Below are 18,643 nucleotides of genomic sequence, written 5' to 3' on the forward strand. Positions count from 1 at the left end.
AAGTAGTATTGGTTGATTCTCTTGAACTTTTTTTCTCGATGAGACATGTGCAGACAATTCACCGTCGGTATTCATTTATACTTTGCATGATCAACGCGATAAGCAAAGTGCCGATTCGCTTCGTTCGTTCTTTGTTGCGTGACGTGAATCAGCAAATGTATCTATGATGCGTCATTATAAGTTCAAAACACAAACGAGCAAGGATTGCTGAAGTATAAGTTGTGTTCTGCAGTTCTGGCGCTGATTAATCTTCCGTCTATCCGTCTATCGACACAAGACAAAGCATTAAAAACATAGTTTTAGGGCGTCATATATTCCTCAGTGGAGTAGACAATATGGCATCTATGTACAAATACTCCTGTTCGATATATGGCCATAATTCTGATGTTAGGGGGGTTCAGCCTTCCCCGTTTTCATCGTTGGGAATTTTATCAGGATCACGGGACTTCACCGCCAGGCTCTGGGAGCAAGACAGGTAAGTAACCTAGAAACCTGACTAGAATAAGATATCGTTCACATTTTTGGGGAGTAAACATAACCATTTTAAATGAAGTAACATAATGACAGCCCATTTTTTTAATTGTGTTTAGCACCGACAATTAACTTGAAACCAAATTCAGAAATTGAAGTGGATAGCAGAAAACTGCCCTTAACTAATCTAATGATTATCTTGTTTAAGTCATGAAACTTGAACTGTTTTGATATTGAATAGTGAGGTATATTGCTCCATTGAGAATTTAAAACATTTAATGTTTGACAGTTGTCGAGTTTAAAATGAATGTAAAATATATATATATATTGATTCATTAAACAAGGTTTTTCAAATTGTATTTGGATGATAAAATCTTTTATTTATTGTACCTTCTCTGATCGCAAATAACTTTTTTCAAAGCGATGGAAAAGGATATCATCAAGCTCAAGCATTCGAAGATCACACAAATTTTGTATCATGCATTGCTGCTGTAGCACCATCGGAAGATCATCTTGAAGGACTTATATTCACAGGATCAAGTGATAAGATTATCAGGGCCTTTCGTCCATCATCAACTAAGGCAGTATTTGAGATGAAGGGCCACACAGATAATGGTACAATTTCCTATTATTGAACTCTGAAATAATTATTTTTTTCAATTCTTTTCTTTACTGACTCTTTAGAAGTTCTAGGCAACCAGCACTGGGATATGGATATACTATTTCGGATGCGTTCTCGAATATAGGATATTGATAGGTTCCAAATTTTGTCATGTTCAACTAAGAATGCATAGAATGGTTTTATTTACAATGAGTTAGTTTTGCAGGAAAGTTTCAAATAAACAGTGGCTTTATTTGTCATACTTTGAGACTATTTCCAAGAGGAGTATTCAGAATTATTTCTTTACGAAAACAAGAATTTAAAATATTGAATATAATTTATTTTGAATGAATTCAAATATTTTATTTGTTTTACACATCCCTGGCTTTGTTTAATATAACTTGATCTAATATATGCAACCATAGGCAAATTGCGACTGATCTGAAATGGTCTCAGAATTTTATTCAGTTATAGGCCCAAATAGATTGTGAAGATGTTTCAAAATGATCTAGATATATCACCCCAAAATTGTTTACCTAGTGTATGGTGGCATTCAATGTCCTAAATTGTCTTTCATCTGTGGCATTGTTTTATCTCTGTTCATCATTATAACATCTGCAACCTCTCATGTTTTTTATCTTCTTCATAGTGTGCACACTCTCTGTTGGTAAATTCCACATGCTCATCAGTGGATCTTGGGATAAGACAGCTCGTGTTTGGGTTTATAAAAAAGATGAAAGTGGGAATATTGGTGAGTAACTCAAATTTTTCTTTTGCAAAAGATAATGTAGAAGGAATATATCAATTAGTATGAAAATAGTAAAATTTTGGTGAATTCAATAATTATAGAATTTTTTTCTTCAACATGCAAGTTTAAGTTAGCAAGCCAAATTTAGAAGTTCTTGCTCATTTCATCTTATTGAATTGATGATGCATGTACACAGTGTTGTGTACTCAAATGTGCTGTATGTTTTAAGGTTTGATCCAAGCTTATATTTCTATGACTGTTTTTGAAGGTAATCTGACATATTTGTCTGACATATCTTGGTATTTATGTGTGATGTATGGTAATTTTTGCAGATGGAAACAATGTATTAACATTGCAAGGTCACACTGCATCAGTTTGGGCTGCTCTCTTATTGCAGCAAGGTGTTATGGTTACAGGCTCAGCCGACAAAACTATTAAATTGTGGAAAGCAGGAAAATGTGTTCATACATTTACAGGTAGGCAGGTCGTGGGACACTAGTGGTATAAAGATGCAAGTTTACTACAGTAATCAGTAATTCATGACCACATTATCATCCAGGTCTTTTTCATATACAAAACTTGATATTTATGTAACCTAAGTGTTGAAGTTTTGTGTGTCTGTGTGGATCAATTTGGAATAAATTGTATTCAGAATTTTCAATTTTAGATTCCTGGTATGATGCAGAATAGTTTGAAAATTGATCATTTTGAAAAATTGAAGTCTCACTGTGAAACCACAAAGGCCTGACATTTCATTTCTGAAAACTATTCTGCAAAATGGAAAACCAATCCAATTACTGTTTATCATAAATTTTCTCCATTTCCAAATCTACTTCTAGATCTTTTTTGTTGAATGTGACCCAGTTTAATTAAAATATATTTTATTTTTTGTATAAATATAGGCCATGAGGACTGCGTTCGAGGACTGGCAATGGTATCAGCTTGCCAGTTTTTATCCTGTGCAAATGATGCCACGGTGAGAAGATGGACAACTACAGGAGAGTGTTTACAAGTGTACTATGGTCATACAAGCTTCATTTACTCAATTGCTATGTTGCCTGGAGGGAATGGTTCGTTATTTCTATATTTCAATAACCTCACAGTGAGGGCGTGGCAGTGTGGTTCATTGTGCTAAGCGTTTTGAATACGCTTGCCACCGCACCTCTGATTACTCTGCGTGGGTTCGCAGGTTTGAATCCCATGCAGCCTGCAGGGATGGTGCGAGAGGATTGCTGGACTCCACTATCAAGTCCATGCTCTCGAAAAACAAATAACTATCTAGTTCCATACCTGACTTGAAATGGTAATAGGACAAGAGGCCGTGGTTCACCATATAGTTAAGCCGTTACGCTTATCGGCATTCCTCACCACGGGATAAATATGTAAATCCTATTCCTGACTTGTATTCTTAACATAGTACTCTTACTATTTATATTGTTTTTCAGAATTTGTCACTGGTGGGGAAGATCGTTCTGTAAGAGTGTGGAATTTAGAGAAAAAAGACGCAATCCAAAGTATACCATTACCTGCACAGAGTGCTTGGGATATCACTGTACTTGGGGTTAGCAGTATTAAATTTTTGAGTGTATATATACTATTTATATACTATATACTCAATGTACTGTATAGATATGTTGAAAGTATTTCCAAAAATGTCCAAATATTTTCTTGAAATTATTGATTCAATTTCTATGTTACCATTACATTGATTTATCTTTTCCAGCAATACATTTTTATTTAGTGTTTCGTACTATGTTCCCTTTAGCATTACTTTTACGCTAAGACTTATTTCTATTCCTTTTTGTTTTTCTTATAGAATGAGGATCTTGTGATAGCTCTAAGTGATAGTACCATGAGAGTATTTAGCAGAATTGAATCTCGAATCGCATCTGAAGCAAATACTGCTGCTTATGAAATTGAACTGTCTGAAAGCTTGAAAAAATCTGATGACGGAATCAGTGATATTGACGAGAAAAATATTAAAGATATATCAGCTCTTCAAATCCCAGGTATTAGATTTTGCTGTCTACCTTTTAAAACTTGGATCCTCATTCTGCATGCATCTTATTCTATGGAAATGTCACATATATTTGGCCATAAAGTCAATTTAGGAGTGATAATCAAATTAAACTACCGGTACATTGTTAACAAATTTGATTTTACTAAATAGGTGGAAAGATAGGTTTGAAAGAACCAGAATCTTTCTGTTCTGCATAGCCTACCCAATTTTGGTACATCATGGTTGAGGTGGAGCGCATGGGGTCCGAACATTGAACCAAAGATCTTTCACAAGCAACGCCAACATAATTGGTTCCAATGCTCTAACAACTACGCACATGTTGATAATATATACTGGTATTATTCAATCCTGGTATGTGGTTTCATAACCCCTTCAATTTTTTGTATCAAAGGTACTAAAGATGGTCAAGTTATCATGGTTAGAAATAATGACAAAGTGGAAGCTCATCAATGGAATCAATCTTCCGCTCAGTGGACAAAAGTTGGAGATGTTGTCAGTGCAAAGAACACTAAGAAAGCATATAATGGTTAGATATTGATGTTTTCATGGTTTGAACCTTTTTTGAACAAAAGAAAGGATTACATTATTGCTGGTCTGTTACAGCTTCCTTTGTCCAAATAGTATATGGTTTTGGAAGTATATGGTAAATGGTTATTTGTTTTCATACTAAAGCAGGACTGGCAACTGGTCAAGAAGTCAGTCATTCACCATATAACTTAACCACCTTTTGGCTTCCCTCTCTATGGAGAAATATATGTGAAGAATCCTATGTAATCCTTATATGACATATACATACTATATCAGGGGTACTTAAACTGGGGTGCGCGAGATGCTCACAGGGGGGGGGGGGGGGGGGCGCGAGAAGTCACAAGATGGAATCGGAAATTGAAATGTATTGGCTCCTGAAACGGTCTCCGCGTTCATTAAAAATACCAGCTTTTTTGTGTTGTAATAAATTTTTCTGTCTCGTAATAACTACAATAATTTAAAATGTCTCTCTATTTTGATTTATTTCTGTCCAAGGTAACTCGCGGTTGCGGCAACTCACAACAAAATAAACCTATTAGCTATCTAAAAGTATTCTATAATGTCACATTTACAATAAAGAAATTTTTAGTTACGGTCTTACGGATTCACTTCTTTATTCTATTTTTAGCATCTCGTCGCTGATGATTATAATAAAAACTGACTCTTTTTCCTCAGAGGTGTCATGGTTCCATTCGAGAACAAAAAAAGTAATCATAATCGTCTTCGCTGCTCAAGAATATGTCAAGGGAAATTTCGGATTTAAGAAGAATAAACACCGAAATCAAGATTTTTAGGGCTTGAATAACACGCGATGACGCTGACGTAAACAATGGAGATTTAAACAAAATGCAATCGCCAACGCCTTAGGGACAACAATTGATTGAAATTTTACGTGTCTTATGTAAACGTTTAAGCAGAAAATACATTAAAGCATAGGTTTATTGCTTGTTTAGTTTTACTTAATAATTAGTTTGACTTTGCCAAGTATTGCAAACTGGGCGGGAAAACGAGAATGTATGATGACCAACCACTATTTGGGCTTTATACATACGACAGTGAATGGCGAAGTTGTACTCCGAAGCGTTTCATGCCTAAACAATCTGAGCATTGACGCTATGAGACCAACACTCAGTAATAGCGCCATCTTAATATATAACAACTTGTCTATCACAAAAGCATTTTTTTAAAGCAAAACGAGGGGGGCGCGGAGTTTGTAAAATTTTTCAAAGGGGGGCGCGGATCAAAAAGTTTAAGAACCACTGTACTATACTGTAAGTTCACATATGTTGTGAGTGTGACTGTGTTAGGTGTTGATAATATTGGACTATCAATGAGTTGTGTTGCTGCAAGATTGGTCATTGCGTTCCCATTATTAATTTTTTTTTTTTATCCATACTTTGCAACCACTCATTTTGGATTTTGGCAGTGTTTGGGAGACTCAGAGTCATTGACTCTACTCAAGTCAGTTTTTTCAAAGACGTCATGTGACTTGAGTCATCTCAGTGAAAAAGCAAATTATTGCGTAATCACCTGAGGATTCAGGACTCTGACGTGACTCTGGGGTTTCAGAATTTGTACTCTGTGTTGCTATTTGGAAATAGAAATTTTTTAATAGTAACAGGCAGACCTTTGGGGTTTTTATTTCAATGAAATAAATATTTCATAACAAAAAAGTTATTTTCAGTTTCTTTACATTTTCAGGCAGAGAATATGATTTTGTGTTCGACGTTGATATACAGGAAGGTGCTCCTACTCTAAAACTACCTTACAATCTTGATGAAGATCCATGGATGGCTGCTCAACAATTCATAGATGATAATGAACTGAGTCAAGATTTTCTTGATCAAGTTTGCACCTTTATTATGGATAATACGAAGGAGGCAAGGAGTAAAAGTGGAAAAGAACCAAGAGCACCTGCAGCCTATGATCCGTTCACAGGTATAATTTTTCATTGTGGTTCTTTATGGAGTCAAAAGCACAAAGTGATATGCAAAATAATGTATTCTCTATTCCATTTTTCCAGAATTAGGATAACATTGCACTTTATATTTAGAGTAGGTATATTTATTTAATTTATAATTAGAGATGATCGATCTTCGATGGACTAGTGGTTTCCAATTCTTAAATATTTCTAAAAACTTGCATACACTGCAGCAAAAAAGTAGTCTGAGCATAATTCTGTGCAATCTCATTTTGAATGTATGAGTTTAATAATTCGTGATAGAAAAAGTATCCATAACCAGTTTATTTGTTAACTACGACAGACACCTACGTCTTGAAGTCTTGTGCTGATATTGAACAGTTTTATCAAATTTTTATACATGATATTCTTGCTGTTATTAATTTTATTTGCTTACAAAAACACCAACAACCTCTATTTTGAAGTTTTTAACATATCGTGGCATTTTTTGAAAATTGATAGAGATATGTATGAATTTACCTGGCTCATTTCAAACACAAGACATGGCGTTATATTGCATCCAACCTTCTAAATATTTCACCATTCCTGTTATCAGGTGGTACAAGATATGTGCCTGGTGATACAGAGTCTAATGTAGTTGGAGGACAGGATCCATATACTGGTTCGTGATTTGCTTTTCTATACTTTCTATCTTTTTTCACTCAAATAATTTCCATGAGTTGAATGTTATGCAGCATGATATAACCACTTTTCCTCTGTATATACAAGTCATATGCCACACTAAAAGTCTATTGTCACTAATTATGCACACAGAAACTTATTTAATAGATTTCATTTTATTGATTTCTAAAAGTAATCTGTAATCTGCTCGTTCTCTAAAGGCATGGAATCTTGTGTATAAAAATTCAGGGGACTATATTTTAAAAACATGATTATCTCCATCGGATGTGTTTAGTTTTTTTTTCTTTTAATCGAGAGCACAAATGAGGAAATAAAGCGATCAGTGTTCTTAAAATCAACTTCGTTTTGATGGTGTTATGTAAGTAGTGTTTCTTTCCACTGAGTTGCCACATTGTAAAAAAATGATTTTTATATACAGGCAGTGGTCGTTATGTTGCAGAAAATTCAAATTCCCCTGCAATGAATGGCACTGGTGAAGACCCATTTACAGGAGGTGGTAGATATGTACCGGAAAGTGGAGAAAGTGATGTGAAATTAGGGGGTGGTGCAGCAGCAGACCCTATGATCAATCCTAACAGGTCAGATTCTCACTTCAAAGTTAAAATGGAAGAATTGCATAACAAATGTAAAACTGTAAATGACTTGAACTGACTTGAATAATTTTTCAAAAATTGATTTCAATTTTGATTTTAAATTGATTTTTCAAAATTGATGATAGAAAGCTTTACGATTAACTTTTACTGATACATTGTATACATTTTTGGTCATTGATATCTTTTTATTACTTGATATTTGTGATGCTGGTTGCAAAATACTACAAAACGTACTATTTATTCTTTCGTTAGAGTATTAGACAACTCTAGCTATTGCCACTAAACTTAAATTCGTGCCAATACTGTCAGTAAATCACCTAGTAATTAGACAATGCACAAGATATTGATAATATAGATATATTCCTTATAGATATGCGGACAAGCTATTTGATCTGTTAATATTAACAATTTCAGGTATATACCGGGAGATGAAGAAATGGATACTTCAGATAATGTTGTGGTTAATTTCAAACCTCGACAAATTGAAACAGTGAAGGAATATTTTCCAAAGGAAGGATTCATTACTTTTGACAATGCAAATATAGATGCAATATTAGGTAAGATCAGCCCAACGTTTTTACGTCTCATTTTGAGATAGATATGGAATCATTCAAGGCATTTTTCTTGGTAAAATTGCCAAATTGGCTTTTCAATCGTATATATATATTCAAGGTTGACTATATTCCATAACATAATGAAAAAATTTCCTACTTTTCCAGGGAAACTGAAATCATTTTCTGAAAAATGTGGAGAATTGTTAGAAGCTGATCTGGAATGTTTGAAATCGCTCACTTTGCCTGATTATAAATTGAAACCATCAAATTTAGATGTGCTTTGGAAAGTATTGAGCTGGCCCGCAGGCAAGTTGAAACATACAATATTTTCTAAATAAGTTTTATGTGGATGAGTATTTTGTAAATAATTTCAGGAAAAGAAGAGAGCCATTGTGGTTAACGTGGCTGGCCACATTACCAGCCCAATCCATTATGGGAATAAATAACAACTTATTGTTTTCAAGCAAAAGCAGACGTCAATATGCACAAAAATTTAAACTTAGGTTTAATTCGTATTTAAATATACTTCTTTCAGAAAATATGTTTCCCGCGTTGGATATTTTACGCTTGACATGTTTGCGACAAGAGGAGTCTTGTCGGATATTGTGCACTGGAGCAAATGATGAAGACGTCCGACCTCAGAAACTTTTGGAAATGTTGTGCCTTCTCATCTCAGCCACTGGAAATGAAAAACACGTCAATGCAAACAGGCTTCTAAGTCTTCGAACATTATGCAATTTATTTGAATCACCTGATGGTTCAGCATTCCTAACAGCTGGTTATAAAGACATTTTCCAAGCTCTGTCTGCAGGATTTACTAGCGGCCTTGATGAAAATAAGGCACCTTTCTATGGGAATAAAAATGTCCAAATTGCTGCTGCTACATTACTTCTAAATTTCGCCGTGTTGGTGTCAAATAGTTCAACAAAAAATAAAAAACTTTCACCGATTGTGGAGAAATTGTGCGATGCAGTACGATCATCGTGTGTCGAGATTGCTATTGTTCATCTGGTTGCTGGGGAACATACTTCGGATCCTGAAGCTATTTTCAGATATTTAGTTTGCTTGGGAACCCTACTAACTGGAGATGATAGATTTATAAAAGACGCTAATGATCTCGGTGCAGAAAAAGTTGTTGAAACTACTGGGGCATTGTATTCATCGGTTCCAAAGATTTATGAATGTACAAAATCACTATCAGTGTTGCTATTCGTGGATTAACAAATTAATTAGAAGGTTCATGCATTTGTAAAAGAGTGAATCAGTGTGAGAACTGGTCGAGAAGATTTTCCCCAAACTGCAAACAATTCTTTGAGCCAGAAATAAAGTGTGTCATGCATGACTCAAAAAGTTGAAACAGAAAAATATTCATTTTTTATAGATATAAAGTGAGGATATATTAGATTGATTTGCAATTGAAAATCTCTTGTAGCGTTCTAGGGAATTATATTTTCAAATTGAGGTATTCTAACATTTTTGTTTTTTCGAATATCAAAACCGGTTATTTCTTACATTAAATATTCTGCAGTTATTAAATTTTGATTGTAACTGAATATTTGTTACGTTTAGACACACCTTTTGTTGATACTAATTTTACAAAATCAGTATAAAATTTAGCAAATGTTTTAATTGTACCAATTCTATTTGGTGGCACATTTGCATGTTCCATGATTTAGTTCAAATAAATATTTTTGTTCACTGTTTCACTTGTTTATTATTGACCAAATGCAGGTAGATTGGAATTTGAGGGATATGTATTTAAGTGTTTGTTAGGCAAAATACCACTTGAACTTCCATGTTGAATCGGTGTTACAAATCGTGACAGGCAATCAAATTAAGTGTGATTCGTGTCAAAATGGTGGTTCTTGGTCTGGTTAGATATTTGCTGTTGCTATAAATTCCACACCTAACTGGTGTATGATACATTCCCTTAGGTCATGTTGATCGATTTCTAAAATATGAAGTATCAAGTGGGGTTAGATCAGTGGTTCTTAAAATTTCATTCATGATCCGTGTTCCCCTTCAAAGACTCTTAGAACACTTCTATCCTGGTCTTCTAAGAGAAAACATCCTTTTAGCCGACAAAGCAAATTAATTAATGGTAATTTACTCAGTAGTAGTCATGGTGAATGGGACTAGAGAAAGTCTTTGCTCATGGTACCTATGATTATCAAATTTTAATCAGTAACACTCTTTCCCAAATTTGGCTTTGACATTTGGCACGCAATCTGCATAATCCACTTGTGTAAAAGTAAGCGTTGTTAAAAGGCCTGTCCACGAAGTCCTGGCACTGTAGCTCAGTAGTTAATTTCATTAATCTAACCAGTGTTGCATGATTGATGTACTCTTAATTACCTAATTCCAAGGCCTGTTTTGAGTAATGCATTATGAAAAGCAGAGCATAAGATGTGAATACACAGCCCGGTTGAAGAATGTGTGCCTAAGGCTCCAGTTCCTCAGCTCATTTTTTTACGTTTCATCAACCTTAACCAGTATCACATTGACTGATGTAGCCTAGCCTACTTTTAATCTCTTTTCCTAGCACCAAATCTTTCTTCTTTTCCATCAATAAATAACAATACAAAGTTCCAACTGTACATTTTATTATTTATCTTCCAGAGGGACTATTAAGCAGACAACGAGATGCGACTAAAGTCGCATTGATTGGGATTGAAATCTAATTCGGCAGTAGAACTGTCCATTAATATTGTTTGGTCGAAGATACGTATTGGGTCGCCATATAATTCATCAAACCAGTCACTGCAGAGCAGTCATAAACCAAAGATTAATTTAGCAAACCTATTATGATGAAAAAAATGAGTGAAATCACCAAATATAAAGCCATTATTATGCCCTAAATATAATTTAGCTTAATTCACTGTGATGTAGTTCAAAAATGATTGAAATTCTAATACAATACCAATACAAAAAAATTTAAGTCTTCTTTTCTGGAGACTTATGACAGTTCTCAAAAACACTCCCACAAACTGTAAACCTATCAAAGCGAATTTGTTTGGTAAGAGACATTCACCAACGCCAAAAATATTTGTAAAAATCATTTTCAGTTCCATACATAAAAAAAATCCAGTAAATATGTAAACCAAGAATCTGAAAATTATTTTTGTCAGTTATCACTACTCCAGAAATATTTGGTACTCAACAAAACAAAGATTAAAAAATATGTACATGTAAAAATCTAAAAGCTCGACATCATTCCTGAACCCACTTATGATAGATAATCACCACATTCTTAAATTAAGAAATGCTCAAATAATTTACCAAGGAAAATACACTAATTGTTTGATGATTTGAATAAATAACATCAAATTTTTTTTTTTAAAGAACTTTGTACAGTGAATTGTGGTTAGCTTTGAAAGAAATATCTGTGATATGACACAATTCTCCAGATGATGGCGCAACTTGAAAATAGGGTATGTATTGTTAAACTCTGAATGTTACATGATCGAAAACTTGCTAGGAACATTTATCAGAGAGGCTAAAGTTTAGTTATGCCTGAAATAATTATCAAACTGAATTAATGTTTTTAAAGTTCAGGAAAAATTGCCTATTTTTGGGGAAGTTTTTTTGCATTGAAAATATTCACATCATATCAGTTAGGATTCAATGAGACAGAAAATTCATACATTTTTAGTATGCCACTGACTTCCAACTTTTGCCTTCAAAGTATTTAACGACCATGCAACAGTTTATGACCTGTTTATGACCTGTTTATGACCATGACCTTTAAGGTTGTACAAAAATTCAACCAATATTGTGAATCTGTTTGTTTTTCAGTTCTACATTGTATGTATAGAGTCACTACAAAACATAGTCAAGTTCATAACGAAGATACTGATTTTTCTCGTCATTATAAAAACGAGGATATGACGGCACCAAACTGTCCTGTGCTCCGATGTATATGCTGTTGTATACTTTCCAATACACATCACGAACTTTCCTAGCGGGATGGAATAGTCCTTGCAGACAGTACTGCAACAACCTTGCTGGTCCAAGAGCAATCCTCATTCCATCTATAGCAGACATGACAGCCTGGATAACGTGAGGTGATGTTTCAAAAATATTCGGCCATACATAGTTGAGAAGATGATTAAGTGCGTCCTCGCAACCAAAACCATACACACCAAGTGACATATGTCCTATTGCTGCTGACGCTATCTGTCGGTGAACTAGATCACGTTCCATTAGAGCATCTTCCAGAAGTGTAGACACTGCGTAGATATAATCTTTTCCCATTTCTCCAATATATTCAAAAAGGAATGACAATGCTTTGAGAACGCCATTTTGTACGTTCAGTTCCGGTACACGATACTCATTCATCAGGGCAGGCAAAACAGTGAACGGAGAGCAGGTTTCGGCAACAATAGCGATAGCCACTGTGGTACAAACACGATTCTGTCTTTCTTGAACTTTAAGATTATTTAAAAGTGTTGCAAGAACATCGTGTGGACCAATGGCTTTTGCAATGTAACCAAAAGTGTTGACAGTTGCACGACGAATTGATTTCTTATGTGCTTTCAACAATTCCAATAGTTCAAAACAAATTCTCATCCACTCTCGAGCACTTACATATTCAGCGCCTCTGTCAGCAATACGGCCCACCAAATCTATACAATTTTCCTGTACTTTTTCATGACGATTTTTCAAAATCGGTGTGAGACGTGGTAGAAGATCTTTAATCGGTGGAGTCATTTTATGCATACCAATCACATTAACAATAGACTTCAAAGCTCCGAGGATTGAACCCAACACTTCTGGATATTCTTCACCAAGGTACTCATAAAGCACAACTCCAAGATGGCCCATTAATTTTTCTTCTTGACATGTCCGCATCACTATAGAAATACGAGAAATTAAATCTGCTGCCTGTTGTCGAACTTTCGCTGATTTGTTATTGAGTCGCCACAAAACAGTACCACAAATCTGTGGAAGGTACGGTTTTACTCTTTTACCCAGGGTGTTGACCACAGTACCAAAACCATTCAACATCACAATGTCTTCTGTTGTCTGTTCCTGGAATGCATACAGTATACCATCAATCAATTGCTCCTCAAGTCTGTGATCAATATCTGCTGAACCGAGATTCACCAAAATTTTGTCTATTGTTTCCATAACCATCTTTCTGTATTGTTCATTTTCATCTTTAAGATCATCCACAATCCGTTGCACCATTTCAGCTGAACCGACTTTGTTTGCAATTTCAACTGTTGTGTCAACTAATTGTCTGTAATTACGTCGATCGAGAGCCATTCTCTGGTTCCAAAAATGCTTGAAAAAGGGAGGCAGAATTTCATTTTTAATGTACTGGGGTTCAACACCATCCGTTCCACAACATTGCTTCACCACTTTAAGTACAATTTTCTTCATTTCTTCATCAGGTGACTGAAACTCTCGAATCAGGATCAACATTACTTCACGAGTGTAGTAATTTGCATACTCGGCATCCATAAGTGGAATGAGGTACCCAATAGCCTTTAAAAAAGCTGCCAAACCTTTTCCTCTATGAGTTCTGATACCTTTCCAGAGAGGTTTCAGCACACTGTCAAAGGATTCGATACCATAAGGTGTTGCAGCTTCAGCTAACGCAGCCAAAGCAAGGGCAGTGATGGTTCTTACTTTCTGTTGTTCATCTTCCAAACCATGCTCGATAATTTCAACTAAGTTTCTCAAATGTGGGAGAATGGCACAACCCATCAAAATAGCAATCTGTTGTGTAATCTTGATTCCAGTGTGACGTGCCTGCCAGGATTTTTTACTCCTGCAAACGGCTTTCAGAAAGGGAAGCAGGGAGGGAATTCCAAGGGCAGATGCGACAACAGCAAAGGCTCTTGCAGTCGTATTACGCACATATTCATCCATGTTGTCAATATCAGGTCTCATTACGGAAATCATAGTAGCAAGTCCAGCTGCTTTTGCCAAATTTGAAATAATCTCACGTCCCTCCACTCTGGCATAATAGTCTTCATCAATCAGAAGTGGTTCAATGACGACAAGAATTTTATGTACATATGGCCGAACCATATCGTCCAACTTGTAAAGAATCCTGTCGATGACTTTAACGAGAAGATGACGCTCTTGATCTTCAAGAGTGGGTGACATGAGCAATGGCAAAATTTGATTGAACAAAGGTCCTGCACCAAATTCCCGAGACTTGTCTGTTATCTGACGCAGTGCACTTTTTCTCATTGGCGGCGTGCCATTTTTGATTTTGAGTAGAAGTTTCATTATTTTTCTTTCTTTTTGTTCCTCTAAACTCAATGTTGATTCATCTACTTCAACAAGTAGTTTGTCAAAATACTGAATATCATCAGGTTTCAAGAATGGCAGATTCCCAGTCGGCTGATCAGTAATTCCTTTCATCGACTTGTCTTCAACCTGGATATGAAACCCAGTGGATCCTCCCATTGGGGTTGGAGTTGCAGTAATTTTTCTTGCAGGTGTACGAATAGGAACATAACCAGCTGGTGGTTGCAAAACTTTGTAACCTTCAGGGAACATTCCGTCAAGCTCTTCATCAGATAGTGGGCGATTTCTTTCATCAATTTCCCGTTCCCACCTCCATGCTTGAAGTTGCTCAGGTGTCATGGACATCAAATGACCAGGAGTTGGAGTAGCCATAGCCATTGCTTTTGTACCCATGGGTGTGACACCTGAAGGGGTAAAGAGTGAGGGTGTTCCTAAAGAGCCTGGTGTTCCCATTCCTGATTTTGGGGTGAATGCGCTTGGAGTTCCACCAGGGGTAAAAACTGGAGTAGCAGACCCCGGTGTTTGACTTCCCGGTGTGGCAGCAGCTGGTGTCAAATCCCATCTTGATTTTCTCTTGCTGGTACCACCAGGAATTCTCTCAGATTCGTCTCCATGATCAGCTCTTGGTGTTTCAGCCCATCCAATATTTCTGCCAGGGGTTTCTCTTTCCGTTTTGGGAGTTTCATCCCATCTGTTTTTCCTTACACTTGCACTCGGTGTACCACCGATGCCTGGGGTTGCATGTCCAGGAGTTGTAGCACCTGGAGTAGCATGACCAGGTGTGGCATCCCACATTCTGGTACTTTGTCCTGGTGTTACCATTGCTCCAGGTGTTTCGCCACCTTTTGGTCTGCCAGGTGTTTCATCCCATCGCAATGGTGTTGGTGCATGTCCAGGAGTGGAAGCATCAGCCTGGTCCCATGTCATTCGTTTTTTTGGTGCATCAGGGGTTGGAGTTGCATCCCATCGCCTCTTTCTTTCTCTTTGAGCAGGTGCAGCGTTAGGTTGAACAGCTTTAGCATTTCCATTTACATGGACATCACCAGACTTCAGCTTTTCACTAATTTTCGATCTAATTTCCCGTTCTTCTTTAGTAAGAGCTTGGTGTGTCATAACATCTTTGTACTGCGCCAATTGAGGATCAGGTGTTTTACCACCATCAGCAAAAGGATCATGACGTGCAGGAGATATAGCTCTTTGTAACCTTTGTCTTCTATATTGGTCTTCCCTGTTTAGAATAGGTTGTGCTCTAGTTTCTGCAAAAGGGTCATAAGATTCATCACTCTGTGGGATATCGTTAAGAACAGCTGCAGGAGCAGTGTATGTCTGTCGTTTTCCCAGTAAAGCGGCATTCACATCTTCAACTTCATCATCATCCTCTTGTTCATTTGGAGCGATGGATGTTACATATCCTGCAAATTTACTATTCGAACCGCCATAGATCTCCTGATCATAATGACCTTCTTGACCGAGTCCAACTCGAGCTTCACCATCTGTTGGTTGTTCAGGGGAACCCTCATCTTCATTCTTGCTCAATGCAACTTTCCTTTTTTGGATCGCCTCAATCTCAGACACATAATCATCCTTTGTTGCCATTTCGAGGCAACGTGTATTTGAATACCTTTAATACTATATTTTTTAGTGTTTTATATTATTCTAAAAGATAAAAAGCAATAAGTTATTAGCACTTTATTAGTTTTCGATAAGCTGTGCCTGTAGGCAGTATAACTCACTGCAAACAATTATAAATACTTACAGTTACAAGCGCCAATGCAATAACATTCAACAAGACTGGAGTTCATGATACACCAGTAGTTACCAAGATGGCTTTTAACACATGTCCTACTTGGCCAAAACAAACAATATTCAGCCTGATATGGAGAACAATGGATGACTTAGGAGCACTAGAAATTTTGAACATAAAGCTCATCTGGAACTCATACATTTGGATCCTTTCAAATTAATTATTTCAGCGCAAGTATCAAAAAATTATAGAATAAGCTTGTTAAAAATTGCTTGTTGGATTTCAATAAGCTATTACAAAAGAATTAGGTACCTACATATTCACTATATCTCAAATTTCCCAAAAACATTCATGAAATATTACAAACCGAATTACCAAATCAGTTTTTAATAGTAGATCAAAAAACAGTTAAGACCAGATGTGGCTTATTAACTGTAGTGTTGTAGTATCCCATTTAGCTACACACATCAACTTGGCCCCAAAAACCGCACTCCACATGGGCCACTACACCCTCAACAATTACAATTTTTGAGAAATATTCATCAATTTCACTTCAGTCCTATGAAGTTGATGTTGGCTTAAAAATATGACCTTTTTTAGACAGTACTTCCATAATACGAATCATGTTTTCGCAATCACTCGTACCTTGGTGAAGTTCACCAAAAACTTCCAAGTCTAACAATCGCAGCATAGCATGGAGTCGACCTTTGCCAAGTCTAGGCCATTTTCCCATCGTTAATGCATACGACTTGTTTATATTTACATAAGGATAAAAATATTTAGGTAAAGTCAAATTTTTCATCTTACATTCACTGGGTAACATTTTCATCAAGTCCCAATCACCAGATGTACAAAAAATAAAGTTCTTATTATCACTAAGGACATGTTTTTCCATCCAAATGTCAAACAATTGCATAACTTCTTTTAAAGTAGGCTTATCATCTACTTGGAATTGAGTAATTCCAGTTAACTGCATACAAAATTCTGATAATATTGGTTGTATAGTTGGTCGGACGAAGGAATGAAAACATTCTTCGATTTGATATGTTGATGAATTAACTTTAAATGCTGGAAATTCTATAATCTCTTGATCATAGGTTAGTTTTGATCTCTCACAAGTTGCTTCAAAATCAAGAACAATGAAATAGTCATATATCTGATGCCTTCTCAAGTCTTCCGGCTTCTTCTGCACAAGATCAGTGAGTAACACTTGTTTTTTCCTTGATATATTACGGCAGCTCAGTACGAGTGGGAAGAAACTTTGAGCTCTATTGTATTTTTTCAACAGAAGCATCATATAACTTAATTTGATCAATAGAAAAAAAAATATTCAAATAAAGTACTTATAATGGATGAAAATTTGGGGACCGGGTCCACTCATTTGATTAAGACGATGATCGCGTAATAACAGTTGCGTTTTTCTGAACTAATTTATAGTTTTGTGAGCAAAATAAAAATAACTACCCGTGGTAGTACAGCACCCAATACCTGTGCATACCTGAGATAATTGTGGTGGAATTTAGCTTAACAATGTCGATGGACCAAATCAGTGGTTGCCAACCTTTCTACCATGGTGGAAAAATTAAATAAAGTGTACTCGCAGACCGGCAAAAATTGAAATGAGTGGAACAGAACATATATTTGCACAATGTCGGACAATCAGTATATACTCTTCAAAAAAAAAGGGTACACTTAAAAACATTTCACATGAGGAAAAACTATCAAATAATGTGCAGAACAGAAAGAGCGCGCATGCTCATTTTCAGATTTTGGAAACTTGCGAGATTAGACGGAGCGATTCGCGATGAATCGGAACCGAAAAAGCGAAAAGTGTGATTACTCGGCGCCAAACGTCACCGGGCCATACCACACCTATCAAACAGCAATATGACGGCGGAAGAGAAATTGCGTAATAAACCAACGTAACTACCTCTTTTCGGCTTCAGTAAAGCGATTGGGGCGGTAGAAAAACACATTAAAATTTTCGCGGACCGGCGGTTGGGAAACACTCGACTAAATGACACTTACACTGACGATAAACAGTCAGGATTTATAACAAAAAATTAGCGGTGTTAAAAAGTGTGTGTGTTGTTAATGAGGACTTCTGGACTTCGATTTTACTGCATAATTTAAAACATTTCACTGGACGCCTAGCTGCTCTGTCTCTGTGCTTTCCAGTTTACCACAATTCATAGATAGGCCTATATGAATTGTAATGTTCATATCGGTACAGTAATACCGGTACAGGTTTCTTTTCCTAGAAGCAAGAAAATCACTAATTTCAATCATATCTGACTTACCATTTGTCTGTTTGTACTTATGACTGTTTTACAATGATACATTCATAAAGCTGTAAAGCCTAATTCCTATGTACTTGGATTTTAGAAAACTGAATAATATTTATGTCGGTACCTGTACCGGTACCTATGAAGCTATGTCTGTATGTGGGGGATTTTAGAATGTATTCGGAATTCCAGATTTGAAAATATTTTTTAGAATGTACGGGTATTCGAAATAC

The 18,643-nt window shown here is 36.1% G+C and overlaps 4 protein-coding genes across 4 annotated transcripts in view; 1 reads left to right on the forward strand and 3 right to left on the reverse strand.

Moving 5' to 3' along the window:
• The window catches only part of LOC120335366 (uncharacterized), a 118,074-nt gene that overhangs the window by 4,156 nt on the left and 95,275 nt on the right, over positions 1-18,643 (reverse strand). The window lies entirely within an intron of this gene.
• LOC120336518 (phospholipase A-2-activating protein-like) lies at positions 18-9,820 on the forward strand. The gene is made up of 14 exons (XM_039404210.2): positions 18-475; positions 893-1,086; positions 1,722-1,823; positions 2,153-2,296; positions 2,723-2,890; positions 3,266-3,381; positions 3,637-3,829; positions 4,232-4,366; positions 6,070-6,306; positions 6,885-6,950; positions 7,389-7,548; positions 7,978-8,120; positions 8,283-8,423; positions 8,653-9,820. The coding sequence occupies exons 1-14, from the start codon at positions 336-338 to the stop codon at positions 9,336-9,338; spliced, it is 2,625 nt and encodes an 874-aa protein (XP_039260144.2). The 5' UTR covers positions 18-335; the 3' UTR covers positions 9,339-9,820.
• LOC120336517 (splicing factor 3B subunit 1-like) lies at positions 10,704-16,078 on the reverse strand. Its single transcript, XM_039404209.2, has one exon. The coding sequence runs from the start codon at positions 15,975-15,977 to the stop codon at positions 11,937-11,939; it is 4,041 nt and encodes a 1,346-aa protein (XP_039260143.2). The 5' UTR covers positions 15,978-16,078; the 3' UTR covers positions 10,704-11,936.
• On the reverse strand, positions 16,092-18,427 carry LOC120336519 (ERI1 exoribonuclease 3-like). Its single transcript, XM_039404211.2, has one exon. The coding sequence runs from the start codon at positions 17,420-17,422 to the stop codon at positions 16,685-16,687; it is 738 nt and encodes a 245-aa protein (XP_039260145.1). The 5' UTR covers positions 17,423-18,427; the 3' UTR covers positions 16,092-16,684.

The sequence above is a fragment of the Styela clava genome, chromosome 2 (genome assembly GCF_964204865.1).
Source record: "Styela clava chromosome 2, kaStyClav1.hap1.2, whole genome shotgun sequence".
Taxonomy (NCBI): domain Eukaryota; kingdom Metazoa; phylum Chordata; class Ascidiacea; order Stolidobranchia; family Styelidae; genus Styela; species Styela clava.